The sequence below is a fragment of the Chlorocebus sabaeus genome, chromosome 11, assembly GCF_047675955.1.
Source record: "Chlorocebus sabaeus isolate Y175 chromosome 11, mChlSab1.0.hap1, whole genome shotgun sequence".
NCBI lineage: Eukaryota > Metazoa > Chordata > Mammalia > Primates > Cercopithecidae > Chlorocebus > Chlorocebus sabaeus.
Window position 1 is genome coordinate 42959215 of NC_132914.1, and position 18795 is coordinate 42978009.

At 40.4% G+C, this 18795-nt stretch overlaps 1 protein-coding gene across 4 annotated transcripts in view; it reads left to right on the forward strand.

The window, feature by feature from the left end:
- Positions 1-18795, forward strand: part of ANO6 (anoctamin 6) — a 213592-nt gene that overhangs the window by 190232 nt on the left and 4565 nt on the right. For all 4 annotated transcript variants that reach the window (XM_008002952.3, XM_008002954.3, XM_073020644.1 and 1 more), the window contains 3 exons: positions 7034-7239; positions 11724-11926; positions 13603-13708. In XM_008002952.3, the coding sequence (XP_008001143.1) occupies positions 7034-7239; positions 11724-11926; positions 13603-13708 (515 nt within the window). The remainder of the gene's footprint in view (positions 1-7033; positions 7240-11723; positions 11927-13602; positions 13709-18795) is intronic.

Sequence of the window (18795 nt, forward strand, 5' to 3'; positions counted from 1 at the left end):
TTTCAGATAGGGTGGTCATGTGTGTCTTTGTCAATATTTATGTTGTACAAAGCTAGAAATTTATTAGCGGGCAATGGAATGCAATATTCATTGAGGTACATCTTTACCATTAATTCTTTTTTTTTGTTTTTTTTTGTTTTTTTTTGAGACAGAGTCTCGCTCTATAGCCCAGGCTGGAGTGCAGTGGTACAATCGTGGCTCACTGCAACCTCCGCCTCCCAGGTTCAAGCGATTCTCCTGCCTCAGCCTCCCGAGTAACCGGGATTACAGGCCACCACACCCAGCTAATTTTTGGACTTTTAGTACTGACGGGGTTTCACCATGTTGGCCAGGCTGGTCTCAAACTCCTGGGCTCAAATGATCCACCCACCTCAGCCTCCCAAAGTGCTGGGATTAGACACATGAGCCACTGGGCCCAGCCATCTTTACCATGAATTCTTAAAGCATTCTAATCATGTTGTCTGAGAATGAACTCAGCAACTATAATTAGGTGTGATTCAGTCCATGCAGGCACAGCTGTTGGCCAGTACACTTCTGAACTGAGTCATTTAAGCAAGCCTGCAGGAGCATGCAGCTTCATGGCAGGAATGGTCCCAGGATGCCCACTTTCACATCTCATGCCTGTCTTTGACAGCCTATCTATTTCTTCTGGCCAGTGGTTTCTACCTGTTTCCTTGAGTGACTTCATGACTCATAACTGGCCTGAATTTGAAACCATTGTGCTGGTCTGGAATTAAGATTTAGTACAGGTCCTCTCTTTCCTAAATGCCTTGGTCCATTTTTATATTATTTGCTTGGGCTCTTAATTCTTTTCAGTGGAACTTGATTTTGACCTCTCGGTTGCCTTTAAACGGAAGCATCTCAAAATAGATTTCCATAGGAAACATCACCTTTTGTATTATGCATGACACGCTTATATCTAATAGATGGCTAACAATTTACATGTTTTGTATCTGTGCCCTTTCAGCTAACCATTACACTGAATTACAATTTTTTTAAGCTTAGGAGAATAGAAAAAGAAATGCATCATTTTTGTTGACAGGCTTTGCATTTATGCATAGGGCTTTGCATATTGGCAAAGATACCCCTTTGTGGTTCCTGTTTACAAGTCTGCAGTTAGAAGGTAGTTTTTATTAAATCACATTCTATATATAAAATAATTGCTTTTAAAAATACACATTATACATGGAAACACATCTGCTTCCTTCAGTGAGTAAAAGGTTCATCTTGTGGCTTCTTTAGTCAGCAGTACTTTGCAGCAGCCCAGAGCCTGATTTGAATTTCATTTTTGCTTTGTTATGTTTTGTGACCAGGTTTTTTTAAGGGTGTAGCTGCAGTACATATGTAGAAGCTGTCCTTAGTTATTATTCTGCTTATTTTCAGAAGGACTGTAAGACCTGTTATTCAAAAATGAGTCGTAATTGTAAATGTTTCTTATTGGAACTATTAACAGCATTAAAAAGAATCCTGGGGTAGAATGTCATTTGTTATTTTTAAAAAGTTTTTTTTCTTTAGTTGATAGTCAAATAAATGACATCAGAAGAGAAAGATATGGTCATGTGCTTTGGGGAGAAGTTGATAGGACTTTTAAAGTTTCATAGGCTCTTTAAAATAGTTATCAACTAAATAATTCTGCCTCATCCTGCCCTACAAGAAAGTATAGAATAACAGCTATTATAGACAGATTTTTAAGTTTATTAGGTTGTTTTCCTGTTATCTAAATAGTACCTAATGACTTAGAAAACTTGATTTCTGAATTTCTGGGAGTAGGCAGTCCGTTACTGTGTGGGCAACAGGAGAGTGAAATCTGTGTTTTGTCCTTCTAGTCTGTGAGAGACAGAATTTCCAAGTGCCTTTTGAATTGTTTTCATTTCTCTAAAAATAAACATTGAGCGCCTTTGGTATTGGTCTCACCACTACACAATCCCCTCCTTCCCATTTCCCCATATTAATGACACCACCATCTACCTTTTAAATTGTGGCTCTTACTGCTTAAGGGAAACATCTTCCAGAAAGCCAGCCTGGAGCCTCCACCCTTGCTTGGCCTTGCACCCAGCCTCAACTCTCTTTCCTTCTTTCCTACCTGACAAGTCCTGCTGAGCCTCAGCCGGGCCCCTGAACTTTTCAGGCAGCTTTGCTGCTCTTTTCTTCTAGGCGTTAGCAGCGCCTGCTACCTGCTGTGGCGGTATGCGCTCTGTGCCTGCCTCTGTCCCCATTGCACTGAGCCTGATGGAGGCAGCTGCCATGTCCTCTGCTAGAGCGCCAGTGCCTGGAACCTTGTACTTATAAACATTTAAGCAACTTGAACTTGGAGGTCCAACACACATATCTAACTTTTAGTTGATTTCACATTAACATTCCTCACTCACTTCTCACCAAGTTCTGTATGACTTGTTTGAGTGAAACGTTTTTTATTTAGTGAATTTCCCACCATCCTTTGAGATTATTGGAGTAACTCTGAGCTGTTAACCCAAATTGCTTCTCTAAGAGTGTTGCTGACTCCGAGTACACACAACATAAACGTAGTCGTCTGTATTCAAACCTGGAAGCCATAAATACTGTTTTGTACTCAGTAATGTACTACAGACACAGGTGTCCTGAGAACTTGATAAGGCCTTCCTGGTAGGCAGGTGCCATAAACGGAGTGCAGTGAAGTGATGAGTGGGCCCTGTTTGTCTCTGGCACTGTCTCTTCCACCCTTGCCATGGTGCCTTGATCTCACTTTCATCTGTCTCCAAGTTAATGTTTTAAAATCTGCTAAAACAATGACCTTCATATATGATTTTCTCCATGTAATTGTACCGTAATGAATATCAGCTATTCTTCAGCAGCTCCTTGTGCCCGTTTCTTTTTCTCCCTCCTGTGCTGAACCCACCGATGCCTCCGCTGCACTCTCCAGGACTCAGGCCTTCTTGCCTTCATGCTCTCATCTCTGCTTGGTTCGAGCCCATCACCTGCCATGAAGTCTCCTAACCTTTGCAGGATGAGCTTTCCAAAAGGGCAACTAGGTAATTGGGAGGATTTGCAGGCCTCCAGCTCTTCATTTGTTCATTCATTCATTCACTCATTCATTCATTAAACATTGAGCACCTGCTGTGCCAAACACTCTCAGCCGCTGGGCATACCAGGGCACTTGGTCCCTCCCCTCATGGAGCTCAGCACTTGGCACATGGTTAGGAAGGAGAATGCTAATCAGACTTCCTTGAGCAGGTGATACTTGAACTGGATTTTGAAGGGTGAATGGAAGTTAGTTATCTGAAGTATGGTGAAGAGAATGGACATTTTGTGTGGAAAGGTGGACATATTTAAAAGTACAACAGCTTGGTCAAAGAATGGCAAGTGAACAAAGGATTCACAGGTGGGAATATCACGTAGGCAGGGGCCATATCATGATGGGTCTGGTGTGCTTAGCCAGGGGACTTGAACTTTATTCTTAAAGAAATTGGGATCCACTGGAATATTTGTAAACAAGAGAACTGCATAACATTTATGTGGAATGTGATCAATCAGGCAGCAGAATGGAAGATAATATTTTGGATGAGACTTGTGGTGGGAGGGAGATGATTTAGGAGGCTACAACAGGTAACCCGGACAACAAGTGACAAGTGCCTAAATAGTGGGCATAGGAGTAGAGAGAGGGAGATGGAGTTAGGTAAGTGTTAAAGAGGTGAATTGCATAGCAGATGAGGAATTAAATTAAGATAACTTCCAGGAGACCATATATGCAGGGCAGAACGTAAGGAGAGGGGCTGTTCTCTAGGAAATGGCTCAGTGTTGGATATTTTTAGCGTGAAAACATCTGAAAGGCAATGTCTATTAGAAAGTTGGACACCACAGTCAGGAGCTCAGATGAGCCATGGGTGAGGCCATGAGGGTGAATCAGGCATGCCTAGCAGGAATATAAAGAGAGATGGACAGAGAATTGATGAAGAGGCCCTGGGGGAAAGGGACATTTGAAGAGTGAAGAGGGAGGGGAGGCCCACAGAGGAAAAGAAGAGCAGAGCAGTGGGAAGAAATGCAGCAGGGTTGTGTCAACCCAGAGAAGGCTTGGGAGATAATGTTGCTTCAGAGGAATTTGGTCATGAAGGAAAAGGGGCATAATGGAAAATCCAGAGGGGGAAGAAAGGAAGAGCCAGCACCCACACACTCCTAATTGCTAGACCTGGGGCAGGAAGTGGAAGCAGTGCTATAGCTAGGCAGGGTTTTTTTAGTTTTTTTGTTTTTCAATATATATTTTGACTTTTTAAAATTAAGTAAAAAGGAAATCAAGGGGAAATAAATATTCCACAGCAGGGGGACTGTTTGGCCATGTCACATAAATCTTGGCCATAAATTTCTTATGACCATGTCACAAGAAATCACAAAAATCAGGACCAAAAAGGAGCATCAGCTTATGAACATGCAGCCACCGGCAAAGTTAGCAAGAGTAGGTCCAGTGCAGTGGTGAGGGCCTCAGCAGGGTGCGGGCCTTCAGGGACTAGTTACTCTGCCACTTGTTGTGCAGATGGATACTTCCTTCAGAAAACTCCACTGTAACATGTAGAAGCAAGCAGAGAAAGCATTAGAGAGCAGTATAGGATTATGAAAAAGTTGCAGGCAGGGTTTTTTTGTTTTCATAGTGGGTGTTTTGCATTGACTTTTTGTTGTTGTTATTCTTGGTTTCAAAAGTTGCTTATAAAATTTTTCTCACTATCAGAACAAATTACATGGGCTTTTTCTGGTGTTTTGTTTTTAATCCATGTGGAATTTATTTTGGTGTCAAAAGTGATGGCCCCATACCAATTTTTCCCATGACTTAGCTAGCTGTGCCAATACTTGCATCCACTGCTTCAAAGCATCACTTTATATTAAAACCCATGAATATTTGCATCTCCTCTTAAAATTCACCCTATTTAATTCATACTATCTACTCATGTACTAGTTCTAAACTGTTTCAATTACCATAGCATTATAATATACTTTAATATCTCCCAGAGCTATCCCATCTTATTTTTTCAGAATGTTCCTGTCTATGCAAACATCCCTGTTCATTATTTTACCTGTTTATATTTCTTGAAGAACTTCAGTATCACTTTTCAGCTTTTTTTCTTACCTTTCTTTGAAAGACATAGTCTCGCCCTGTTGCCCAGGTTGGAGTGCAGTGGCACAATCTGGGCTCACTGCAACCTCCGCCACCTCAACTAAAACAATCTTGCCCTCAGCCTCCTGGGTAGCTGAGACTACAGGCTTGTACCACCATGCCCAGCTAATTTTTGTATTTTTTGTAGAGACAGGGTCTTGCTATGTTGCCTAGGCTGGTCTCAAACTCCTGGGCTCAAATAATCCTCCCTCCTCAGCCTCCCAAAGTGCTAGGATTACAGGGATTAGCTGCCACACCTGGCTGACCTGTCAGCTTTTTTTGTTAAATACATTTGGGATTATTAACAGAATTTACATTAGAATTCTAAATTATTTTGTGGAAAAAATTTTGATACGTCCCTGCATTCAAGTCTGCCCAATCAAGAGTATGGCACATCCTACCATTCATTCATTCATCATTATTTGTTTTTTCTTAAGTCAGTTATCATAGTAGTCTTACATTTCTCATTAATTTCTTTCTAAATAGTCTATGTTTTTGTTGTCATTATAAGTGGTATCTTTTCTCTTTTGGATTTTTAACTAGGTTTACTGATAACATAATCCTAATCTCTGGCTTCTCTTGAACAATTGGGAGATCTGGCAACATGGAGCCCTCATTCCAACATGGCAGCTATGAGCTGTCCCTTTCCATAGGACACACACTTGCTAGTTTACCACAGTTGACTGGCTGACTCCACACATGGCTATTACTTGCATGCCCTGGGGGCTGATGAGTTATTTAGGATTGGGTGAGTCATAGAGACGTTGATATCATTGCTTATTGCTGCTGCTCATGACTCTATAGCATCACCAACTCTGGTCCTTGCCTGGCTCACTTCCCTGCATGAGAGTGCTCCTGCCTGGCCTATGGGACTTACTGGATCCTTCTAGCCCTGTCTGCTCTTCTGCAACATGCCCTTTGCCTGTCAGACCAGAAGCAAATGCCAGTTCTGCTTGCCTCGCCACACCCTCCACATCCTCGCCCTTCCTGACCAGAGTCGTCCCTGCCCGCTGTCTGAGCACGAGGCCTAATGGGGCTCTATGTTTTCCTCCCATCTACAGTCTTAGTTACATATCTGTATATGTTTCCTCTGAAGGTCTGCCAGTTAGGAGGGCAGGGTCTAAAACTGAGTTTCCTTTTTTGGATATTTTCTTCTTCCCCTCCATGGTATCACCCCAAAAATCTCTGCTGCCCCATTTATAATAAGGCCGTGTCAATTACAAACAAGGAGAAAAGAACTTCTAAGCCACCACTCAAATTTTGACTTATTATGACCACAAGGACCACAACTAACTTCAAGATCAAGAATCTTAAGGAAGGATATTATAACTTAAGACACTTTTATCACATATATTTCTGTGATTTCTAATACCATCAAATTCTCTGAATGCACTGCACTTGCATTTGCGACTCAGGGGAGCTCACTCATTTGCTTGTTCTCAGCATATTTCTTCCAACATTCTCTAAGCATAGCCTTCCCATGGGTCCATTTCTTTTTCTCTTTAACTTGTTAGATAATGCCACAATATTTCTTTTTTCTTAAAAAAAAAAAAATCCTAAACCACAAATCATCTTCCAACATTCTATTTCAACACTGAGAATGAATAATATGCTTATGATGTTTCAAATTTATTACCAGCAAATAATTCTGGTTGACTAAAGATGTCTAAATATATTGGTCCTATTAAGTGTATACATGTGAAAGAAACAGGCTATAATTAGTCTTCTTTCCAGAGATTTTATATTTGTGTTTTGTTTGAATTCTTTCACTGTTGAACACTAAATTATTATTTACCACAGATGTGTTTTCTCTCTGGGATTTAGTTCGTTTGCCTTTCTCTTTCAAGAGTAAAGAAAAATATGTTGTCCTTCCATCCACCACCACTCCATGATGTGTGTCCATTCCATTGACAGTTATTCAGTTTGGGTTCGTCACCTTATTTGTGGCCTCTTTTCCACTGGCCCCTCTGTTGGCTCTCGTGAACAATATATTGGAAATAAGAGTGGACGCATGGAAACTGACCACCCAGTTTAGACGCCTGGTACCAGAGAAAGCCCAGGACATTGGAGCATGGCAGCCCATCATGCAAGGAATAGCAATTCTGGCTGTGGTGACCAATGTGAGTAGACCTAAGCTTTACAGGGTAAAGACCTTGAAGATGCATTAGATTTGCTACCTAAGGAATCAAATGTTTAGTGTTTTTTAAAATGGGAGGAAGATGCTAAGTCTGTCATCCACATAAACGATATAGTTGCTATATATAACCACTTGTTAAATGTATTTTCATTTTGTATATAATTATTTTTAACTGTCAAGACCGCCTACACAGGTATTGTTATTGCTCATTTGCTAAACTTTTTATTCAATATGAAATATGGTAATGATAAGTACTAACACTTTTAATCCTCACATAACTGTAAAAAGAGTTATCAGAAAATGCTTTTTTATAATGTGGATAGAAATCTGTTCATTTAGAGTTTGAGGGCCCTAAAATAAGATCATTCTACCTTGTTTTACTACATATTCCAAAGCATCAACCTAAAATATTAACTCTGATGGTGAAGTATAAACACTTTGTGCACTCCTGATTACCTTCCTTGACTCCAGAGCAGCAATTCTTAAAGGAGGGAGGGGGGTGAGCTTCATCACCTTTCCCACCCCACCCTTAGGTCTTTGCTCGCCATGCTCTGATCATTGGCTGAAGCAGCCTCATGCCCTGTATGTATCACAGCTGTGAGGGGGCAGAACTCAGTTGTTTACAGCCTGTATTCTTTGATTATGGGCCATCTGAACATGTCATTTTTATGTACAGCCACAAGGGAGTTCTCGGGCAATGCAATTTTCATGCCATCCCATTAGAGGAACACCTTCCCAAGAAGTGTCCCAAAACTAGGGCCATTTCCTCCCATATTTCACTGACAGTCTCACTCCCAGGTGAACCTCCCTAACAAAGTGATTCCCCAGTTTTGTTTTCTTAAGCCACATCTTCCCTGAGTCCCCAGCCAAAACAACAGAAGTTGGCAATGCCTGTAGGAGACGTTGGCAGTGCCTGTAGGTTAGGCTCTGGATGAGGGAAGTTACTGAGCATTGTGGGCTCTAGAGTCAGGTAGACTCGAGCTCCAGTTCCCAGCACTGTAGCTGCATGATCTTGAGCCAGGCCTTACCACTCCAGAGCCGCATTTTATTATTTTAAAATTATTACTTCCCTACCGCATATCATAAGAATAGTACATACCAACCACAATATTAGGGAATTCGTTGAGTTAATGCATGAAGCCTCATTTCTATTGAATGTTAGCTGCTGTTATTTTATCATCTTCATTACTCATCATTGTTATTAACAGTGACTCTGAGGACTCTGACAGGTACCCCAATTGGAGGAAAAAAAGATTCCAAAAGTAGTCACTGTCTGGACTATGGTTACAGTTTTATACAATAAAACAAGTTATCTGGAACCTAGCTGTCATCCCTACCCCAGAACCTTAAATATATCTGAATTGCATGCTATCTGTACTATTTGGAGAAAGTTGCAAATCGCACGCAAAAACCAACTACTAGAGTATGTCAGTTTCCTTTCACCCAGGTACCCCACACCTTCAACATCTATGGTGCTGCAAAATGAAGACTGATGTTTAGAAAAATGGCCGTGATGCCTTTCAAGTTCCTCAGTCATAAAACAATGAATCTGTCATGTTCAGTATGCTCTAGTACACTGAGCTGGGCAAGAATGTGGACTTGTGTGCTTTAAGAAAATTTTCAGCAACAAAGTTTGAAACTAAAAGGGTTTTTATTTGACCTTCAACCAACCAGAAAATTCAGTTGACTCAAACTCTCCCTATCCCTCAAGCATTCTGGATTGATTGTATTAGGTACCTTTTCCCAGCATCCATGCCATGGCTCCACTCCATGAGCACAGATGGAGGATTGGCTGTTTCCAAGGCGACTCAGTGTGTGTATGTGTATAGACACTCACGCCGGCTAATTGGTGCTATTGGTTCTTATCCAATAATGGCTTTTTCTTATCACTTAACCTAGGAAAACTGCTTATGAGATTTGTGACATTGATTAAACTATGGGCAATCCCTTCTTCCATATTAGGATTTGTTATACTTTCAAGATGGCAGCTATACATCCACATACATAGGCATCTGTTTATGTGTGTGCAAGCATTAAATGTGTGTCTTATTCCCTCAAACACCCAGTGTGTATCTCACAACCTACTGTCTACCAAAAGAGAATAACCACCAGGATGAGAATGGGCATCAAGCAGGAATTTGGTATAAAATCATTCATTTTAAAGCTGCTGGTTCAATAAATAAGCTGAATTGACATTGTTGTATCATGCCAGAGCATCTGTTATTGAAGACCAATTTTAATTTATTTTTATATAAATGGAAAACTGTGTGCAGAACAGCATGGGAAATGAAGCACACTGCATTTATTTGTACTCTTGCAGCATGTGTCTCAGAGCAGCTCAATTCAGGAAGAAAAGTATCTTGTCAGAAGACAATAAAATTATCTTCTGTGTTGGAATTTTTTGTAGCTTCCTGATGCACATCTGCCAGTGATTCTATAAAAAGATATAGTTGAGTTAAATGATAATAGCAAAATTTAATCTATTGAAATCTGAGGGAAAAAAGGTAAAATATTCTTGTGGCTCCCCAGTACTGACAGGCAGAAACACACTCATATATATACATTTTTCACATCAGAGGAAATGACAAAGCTGGTTCTAGTGAGGGAAATTTTACAATAGAAAAGCCCCTTAATTGTTTTTTCTTGCTTTGCCTGAGATTTGGTTTGTGGTCTCACTGTGTCTAAACCATACGTTCAAATGAATACTATTAAAAATCATGTTAAGCCAAAAACATGTCTGCTTTTCTGCCTCATCAATGACAATCATTTAGCTATTTTATTCACATAGAATTTGGTTTAAAGTCAAATCCTTTCTCCTTCGTTCAAACCAGTTTTACATACTGGAGAGTTTAAAGCCCAGATTAAAGAATTTTAGAGAAAATTCATGTAATTCACAATAGCTTTACCTCCTAATAGATGTCTCTCTGACACACAGGTTTATGATTGGCCCATATTTGCTCCTTTTATCTAGGAACATACTAAATTTCCTGTATGTTGTTGTTTAATTTATAATTTTCATAACTTCATCCACTTAATCTTTTTGAAGTTTAGAGACTTAGATACTAGATCAAACTAAACAGACATTATTATTTGACTATGAATGGGACAACCCCAGTATAATTCTTTCTGCTACCCAAATTTTGCTAAAATTAATAAATGCTCACACTCTAATGAAGCAACGAACATAACCATGTACTGAGGGTTTAAAACAAATCAGGTCATGGTTTGACTTATCCAAACAAGTCAAAATACTATACAGGAAAAAAGTGAACTTAGAGGTCATTATTTAAATTTAGATCAAGGAAAACATGCAGTTTACATTGTGTTTATGAAAAGCAAGTGCTAAAATCAATTATATAAAGCTGAATTATTTTCATAACATTGACTCTGATTACATGTGCAAGTCTTCTAGGCTGAGGTCAGTGGCTCATGCCTATAATGCCAGCACTCAGAGAGGCTGAGAGAATTGCTTGAGGCCAGGAGTTCCAGACTAGGCGAGACAACATAGTAAGAACCCATCTCTACAAAAAATGTTTAAAGATTAGCCAGGCAGAGTGGAGTGCACCTGTAATTCTAACTACTCAGGAGGATCACTTGAGCCAAGGAGTTTGAGGTTACAGTGAGCTATGATCATGCCAGTGCACTCCAGCCTGGACAACAGAGCAAGATCCTATCTCACTATCTGCATATATTTTGCAGTTAAGAAAGAATTAAGATTTCTTTTTTTTTTTTTTTTGAGACGGAGTCTGGCTCTGTCGCCCAGGCTGGAGTGCAGTGGCCGGATCTCAGCTCACTGCAAGCTCCGCCTCCCGGGTTTACGCCATTCTCCTGCCTCGGCCTCCCGAGTAGCTGGGACTACAGGCGCCCACCACGCCCGGCTAGTTTTTTGTATTTTTTTTTAGTAGAGACGGGGTTTCACTGTGTTAGCCAGGATGGTCTCGATCTCCTGACCTCGTGATCCGCCCGTCTCGGCCTCCCAAAGTGCTGGGATTACAGGCTTGAGCCACCGCGCCCGGCCAAGAATTAAGATTTCTGAGTCTTTAAAAAAATAAACAAACATGATGAAAATAGTAAATCTGCCATATTTGTTAACCTGACCTATAAAAACTATAACTTTGGCCGGGCGGGGTGGCTCATGCCTGTAATCCCAGCACTTTGGGAGGCTGTGGCGAGCGGATCACCTGAGGCCAGGAGTTCAAGACTGGCCTGGCCAACATGACAAAACTCTGTCTCTACTAAAAGTATAAAAATTAGCCGGGCTTGTTGGCGCGTGCCTGTAATCCCAGCTACTCAGAAGGCTGAGGCAGGAGAATTGCTTGAACCCAGGAGGCGGAGGTTGCAGTGAGCCAAGATCGTGCCATTGCACTCCAGCCTGGGCAACAAGAGCGAGACTCCATCTCAAAAACAAAAAACAAACAAAAAACCATAACTTCATTTTCACTTTTTGTTGTTTTTCTCCCAAAATAGGCCATGATTATTGCTTTCACATCGGACATGATCCCCCGCCTAGTGTACTACTGGTCTTTCTCCGTCCCTCCCTATGGGGACCACACCTCCTACACCATGGAAGGGTACATCAACAACACTCTCTCCATCTTCAAAGTTGCAGACTTCAAAAACAAAAGCAAGGGAAACCCATACTCTGAGCTGGGTAACCATACCACATGCAGGCAAGTTCTGCTTTACTTGTTTAAAAATGCACTTCATCTTTAAAAGGGGTTTTCTTGTGACTTAATTCTGTTTGGTGTCATTTTTTTAATTATTTAATTTTTATTTCTTTATAACTTCAGGATCAGCTGGGTGCTTTGGTGTCATTTAAATCAAGCTGCTAGAGACATTTTTTCCCCATAGCTTTCTCTTGAGTGAAACTCAGAAAATGTATATGTATGTATATTTATTAAAAAGTTAATGAAGACTAGGGGTAGAACTTTCAGACCAAACCATAAAGATTTAAAGATGAGAGTTTCAAAGGATTACAGGGAGATTGATTCCAAAGAAAAGTCATAGAAATAGAGAAACTTCAAGAGGTCCCAGAACAAAGATAATTCAGTTGTTAATAATATTGTGTTATTCAAGCACAATCTGAAGATATTGGATGATGGCAAACTAGCACCTCACATAACAGGGGCATACAGAGAGAAGAGATGTAAATACTCAGCTGAACAGTATTATCTAAAAATATTCCAAAACTCTCTCCATCGATTTTAATGGCTGGTGAGTTCAACAGTGGACAGTATGTACCAAGTAAATTACCAATTGATAGTTTGTGAACCGTAGGTCATCGACCTTTTTTCCTGGATCATAGAGTTTCACCTAAAACAAGAGGCTTTAAAGTTTATTTAGTCCAACTCCTCAAAGGCTTCACTAACTCAAATTCTCAATAATGCAACCGGGAAACCAGAAATAAGCCCAAAATAAATGTTTGTGTTACACCTAGTGGAGCCTCTTTACAATTCTGTATTGAATCTCCTTATTCTTACTTTCTACAATTCTAATCAGAAATTAAACTCTTCCAGGTTTAATAGCTTACAGGCATAAAATTAGATATGTACTACCTGAGGAAGATACACCAACAGCAGTTAACAGTTGATATCTGACAAGAAGTAGGTAAAAAATTATAGCAAGCAGATAGTACTCTGTATGAGGAGAGAGAGTCCCATAGCTGAATGAACCCTGATTATACCATTATATAAATAAATTTATAAACATGATCCCTTAAACAGGAATTGTTTTGAGAAAACAGGGATAAATGTTGGGAGAAAAAATTTAAAACTTTAGTTCTTTTATAAAGATGGGTTATTTTCTACAAAGATGGACCCTGCTATTACCATCATTCTCTGATTAAATATTAAATGAGATATAACTGTAGTTATTTTGGGGCTTTGTTACCAAATTGAGCTTTAAGAGAAAATGTATGTGATGTCCAGTTTAAAAGAGCATTGAATCAAATATGACCTCTACTTTTTTTTTTTAATTTTTTGAGACAGAGTCCTGCTCTGTTGCCCAGACAGGAGTGCAGTGACGCCATATCAGCTCCCTGCAACCTCCACCTCCCGGGTTCAAGCAATTCTCATGCCTCAGCCACCTGAATAGCTGGGATTACAAGCACGTGCCACCACGCCTGGCTAATTTTTGTATTTTTAGTAGAGATGGGGTTTTGCCATATTGGCCAGGCTGGTCTCACACTTCTGGCCTCAAGTGATCCACATGCCTCGGCCTCCCAAAGTGCTAGGATTACAGGCATGAGCCACTGCACCCGGCCATGACTTCTTTTTAAATGGGGCCTTTGTTTACAGTATTCAGTCAAAAAGATTTGTCTCCCAATATGTCTCCATTTCGTTTTCAGGTATCGTGATTTCCGATACCCACCTGGACACCCCCAGGAGTATAAACACAACATCTACTATTGGCATGTGATTGCAGCCAAGCTGGCTTTCATCATTGTCATGGAGGTAGGAAAAGTATGCTTTCAAACAGTTTATAAGGATGTGTATTTGCAGACCTTCCATTAAATGTTGCCAACTCCATACTTAACATGTATGATACCTTCTTATCACTTGCTAATATTTTAGGAAATATGTTAATCAGTTTTGACCTGAAAATATTCAAACAACTTCATTAACGAGAGCATTATCTGCTTTTAAACTTTAAAAGCATGTTATATGCAAAAGGGATTCAATTTCATTCTTTACTAACTTTTTAAAATTTAGGGCACTGGGCAGCATGTTGGGCTGTGAAAGGGCTTATTCAAGATGAGTAAGATGATGTGATCTCTGCCTGTGAGAAAGTTTTACTGCTGGGAGAGTTTGAAATTGACCAGCTCTGAAAAATGACTAAGGCAACTATAAATTTGTAATTGATGTAGCCAACTATGCTTCCTATGCAGAGTGAATTAACTACTGCCAAATTATAAAGTATCAGAGGTTACTTAATTGGTATGGTCGATAGGATTGTATTTAAGCTGCAAGAAACAGAAAACGCAGTCTATGGTGGCTTAAATAAGGTTGATTGCCCTCCCTCCAACCCACATAACAGAGTTCACGAAAGTATGTGGTTGCTCCTGAATCAGTCAATACCAGTTCACTGATGGAAGCAGTATATCCAGTTCTTGGATTTGCTCTCATATATGTGTCCCCTTATGGCTGCTGAAATTCCAGATAACAAATTACATGCAAAGCAGGAAGAAGGGCGATGCTAACCATATCCAGTCCTTTTTGTCAGGAAAGAATGCTTTGCCAGAAGTCCCTACCGTGGACTTCCACCTACATCTCATTGACCAGAACTATAGCATGTGGTTTTCTTAGCAGCAAGAGGGGCTGAGGCAGGTGGATTTCATTTGCTCTGAATAAAACCACTCAGCAGAGAAGTGGGGTAGACTCCCTGGCTTTTTGGTACTTATACTAGTTTGTTTTTTTTGTTGTTTTGTTTTTTTTCAAGTAGCTACCAAACATTAAACAGGGAAGACAAGTAGCTCATGGTTAGTTCACCATCGTAAGTGGCTTTCTCAAGTACAGTATGTGATATATCAGCAAGAGTCACAAGTTTCTATTCAAACATGTAGTTGATGAAGTGAGTGGCCCTCTGCTTTTGATATTGTGGTAGACCATTTAATTGTCTTTACATATGCAGTGGACCATCCCCACTGCAAAACTTCTAGAGCCAGCTTGATAATTCCTTTGCATTTCTGAGCTCACTGGAAGGGAAGAGAATCTACAGAGAGAGGGAAAATTAGGTGATGGGCTTTTTTTTTTTTTAAGAGACGGAGTCTCACTCTGTCACACAGGCTGGAGTGTGGTGCCATGATCTTAGCTCACTGCAACTTCTGCCACCCGGGTTTAGCTGATTCTCCTGCCTAAGCCTCCCAAGTACCTGGGACTACAGGTGCATGCTACCATGCCTGGCTAATTGTATATTTTTAGTAGAGACGGGGTTTCACCATATTGGCCAGGCTGGTCTCGAACTCCTGACCTCAAGTGGTCCGCCCTCCTCGGCCTCCCAAAGTGCTGGGATTACAGGCATGAGCCACTGCACCCAGCCTAAGTGATGGGCTGTAATAGGGCAGTGAGCAGGGTTATGTTATGCAAGGGTGACATAACAGAAATTCCCTGTAGTGCTGGAGGGCTCAGAGAGCAAGCTGGTACACATCAGTGCCTCCATCTGAAGCTCAAGGAGATCATGCCTTGGTTCAGAAGGGAAGTGGAAAAACTGAGCTTGAGATTCCTGGATAAGCCAGAGACCCAAAACAGGGCTGCATTTGTCTCAGTAGAAAGAAGTGTGTTTCTTCTCTGGAGAAAAGTGTCCTCAGTTTAGACCCCAGGTTTTTCTCAGATCAAGCTAATCAAATATGAGCACACAATCAAAGATGGTCAATAACAAGAGGTGATTTAAAAAAAAAAAAAAAAAGTGTGAGAAACAACTGATTTGGACCCTCAGTAACCTCAAGGGTTTGTTTGAACTGTCAGATAAGGAATATAAATTAACTGTATGTGAAAATATTTAAATAATTTTGGGTAGAATTTTAAAAGAGCAAGAAACTAAAAAAAAATTATAAGGCAATTTTGAAAAAACTAAATGGAACTTCTAGAAATTAAATCATTGGTGAAATGAAAAAAAAATAACATGGATGAAACAGAAGTTTAGGCAAATCTGAAGAGAGAATTTGTGAATTGGAAGATAGGTCTGAAAAAATTACTCCTGATACATCGCAGGGAGATAAGAAAATAGAAAATATGAAAAAAAAATGTTAAGTGATATGGAAGAATGAGAAATACTAACTTAAAAAATGAAAGAAGCAGAAAATGGATAAAAGAAATGAAAGAGTTCACAGATCAGAAAGCATGACATGTATCAAGCAGAATAAAGAAATCCACTTACACATATTACAAGGAAAATGCAGCACACCAAAAATACAACCTTGGAAGTAACCAGAGGAAAAAAACTGATGACTAACAGAGAAAACTAAAGCGAGAATGGGAGTAGACTTTTTAACAGTAACAACGGAAGCCAAGAGAGTAGTCTATCTCCAGAATGCTAAAGAAGGTAGCTATAAACCTTAAATTACAGCAGAAGTTTGAAATCTTTCTGCAATGAAAACACCAGACCATGTGGTTTTTATTGGAGAGTGATACGAAGCTTTTTAAAACAGATCATTTCAATCCTATACAAATGCCTTCAGAGATCAGAAAGAGGAAATACTGTCCAACTCATTTGGTGAGGCTAAGAGTAGCCTAAATCCTAAAATCAGACAAGAAGAGAGAAAGGAAAATAAAGCCAACCCTGTTCATTACATAGATGCAAAGATCTAAGATGTGTAAAGTGAGATGATGGACATGTTAATTTGTTCCACTATAGAGTAAGGCCTCACTTAACATCCTCATTAGGCTCTTGGAAACCATGACTTTAAGATAACAACATCTAACAAAACCAGTGTTTTTTTCTCATCAATGTTGTAATGAAACAACATTGAAGGAAATGACGTTGTTCGAGGACCTGGAGTTGCAGTTTCCAAGAACCTGTCGATGATGTTGAGGACTCACTACGTACATGTGTCTTACAACATCATGTTGTATACCTTTACGCAAAAATTTTTAAAAATGTACAAATCTGAATCTAGAGATATATTTTAAAAAGATAACATCACACCACCAGGCTTTAACCTGGAAATGCAAGGGTGACATAACAGAGAAATTCCACATATCTATAAATATTCCCTACCTCAGAAACAGATGAAAGAACTCTTTCCTACAGCATCAACCTTTGTCCCTTTGCTATATAATTTCCATTATCACTAAACACACTAATATCTCTCACATCTCAAAATTCTCTCCATCCTTACCTCACCAGTCCTGCTTCACTTCTCTTCTCCTCTTTGTGGCCAGCGACGTTGAATGAGTTGCCAGTACTCATGCTGTCCTTGATTCCTCTGTCTTTCTGTCATGCTTTCACCCCCTCCACTTCACTGAAGCTGCTCTTGCCAGTTACCAGCAGCCACCACTTCTCCACCCTCCCCTCACCTGACTTAGCAACTTTTGACTCAGCAAAAATCTGAGTCAAAATTTCGCAGAAAATCTGACTTCAGATTTTCCTCATCACTTACCCCTGGAAACTCCTCCTCACTAGGCTCCTAGGAAAATACGCTTTCCTCCTGCGTCCCTGGCCATTCCACCTCAGGTTATATGCCAGTACTTTATTCTTTAGTGATCCTGGGACTCATCCCTTGGTTGTCTTCTTTTCTCTCTCCTTGGTCTCTTAATGATCTCCTGGAGTCTGTTGGCTCTAAATACCATCTGTATGCTAAAAGGACCTTAAAATGGTTGTTTCCAGAGTACCCCTCTCCTGAACTCCACCCATGAATCCAATGGCCTACCTGCATTCTTTCTGTCTGCTTGAATGCCTAACAGAGATGTCTCACATCTACTGCCCCACATGCCTATATTTTCCTCCATTCACTCCAAATGTTCTCCTCCCAACCCAGCCCAAAATCTCTCCCATCCACAGTATTTCCCTCTTGATTATGGCAACTCCATCTCAATACTGCTCAGGCTAGAGTCCTTGGAACCCTTATGCTATATCCAATCTGGTTGGCCTTTCCTTTGAAAATATATCAGTGAGCATTTCAGACCAACTATGCGGCTACCACCAGGTCAGAGCCACTATCATTTTTTTGCCTGGATTAGGACCAGAGTCTCCTAGCTGGGCTTGCTCTTGTCTTCCTCTCTTACTCAGAGTCAGAGCCAGAGTCCTCACAGTGGCACACAAGGCCTCATGGATCCAGCCATGCCCCAGTGCCCCTCAGACATCATTTCTCTCCTCCTCACCTACTCTGCACCATCTTTGCCTTTTCTTGAATGCACTCTGGAGGTTTTCTCCAAACCAGCTCTGCATTAGCTATTCCCTTTGCCTAGAATGTCTTTCCTTCTGATATCTGCAGGGCTTGTTCCCTCACCTCAAAGTGTTTGCTCACTTAGGCATATCCAGACTAATCTACAGAAGAATCTCTTCATAGTACTCATCACTTTTTAACACCATGAATAATTTGTTTTTAATTATGCTTATATTATCTCTCTCCCCTTGCTAGGTCAGAGATTTTTTATTGATAAATTAGAAAATGAAAAGGTATTTAGCCTCATTGGTAATCAGGGAAATGCAGAGTAAGACCAAAGGGAAAGTCCGTTTCATAATCACTAAGTTGGTTTAAAAAAAAAAAAAAAGTCTGATCCAGCCTGAGCAACATGGCAAAACCCAAAATTAGCTAATCAGCTGGGCGTGGTGGCAGGTACCTGTAATCCCAGCTACTCAGGTGGCTGAGGCAGGAGAATCGCTTGAACCCGGGAGATGGAGGCTGCAGTGGGCCAAGATCGCACCACTGCATTCAAGCCTGGATGACAGTGAGACTCTGTCTCAAAAAAAGAAAAAAAAAAAAAGTTTGATGATACCAAGTGCTGGCAAGGATGTAGAGCAACTGAAACTGTCACTGCTGTGGGAGTGTAAGTTGGTATACCTGCTTTGGAAAATGTTTTGATATCCTCTTATAAAATGG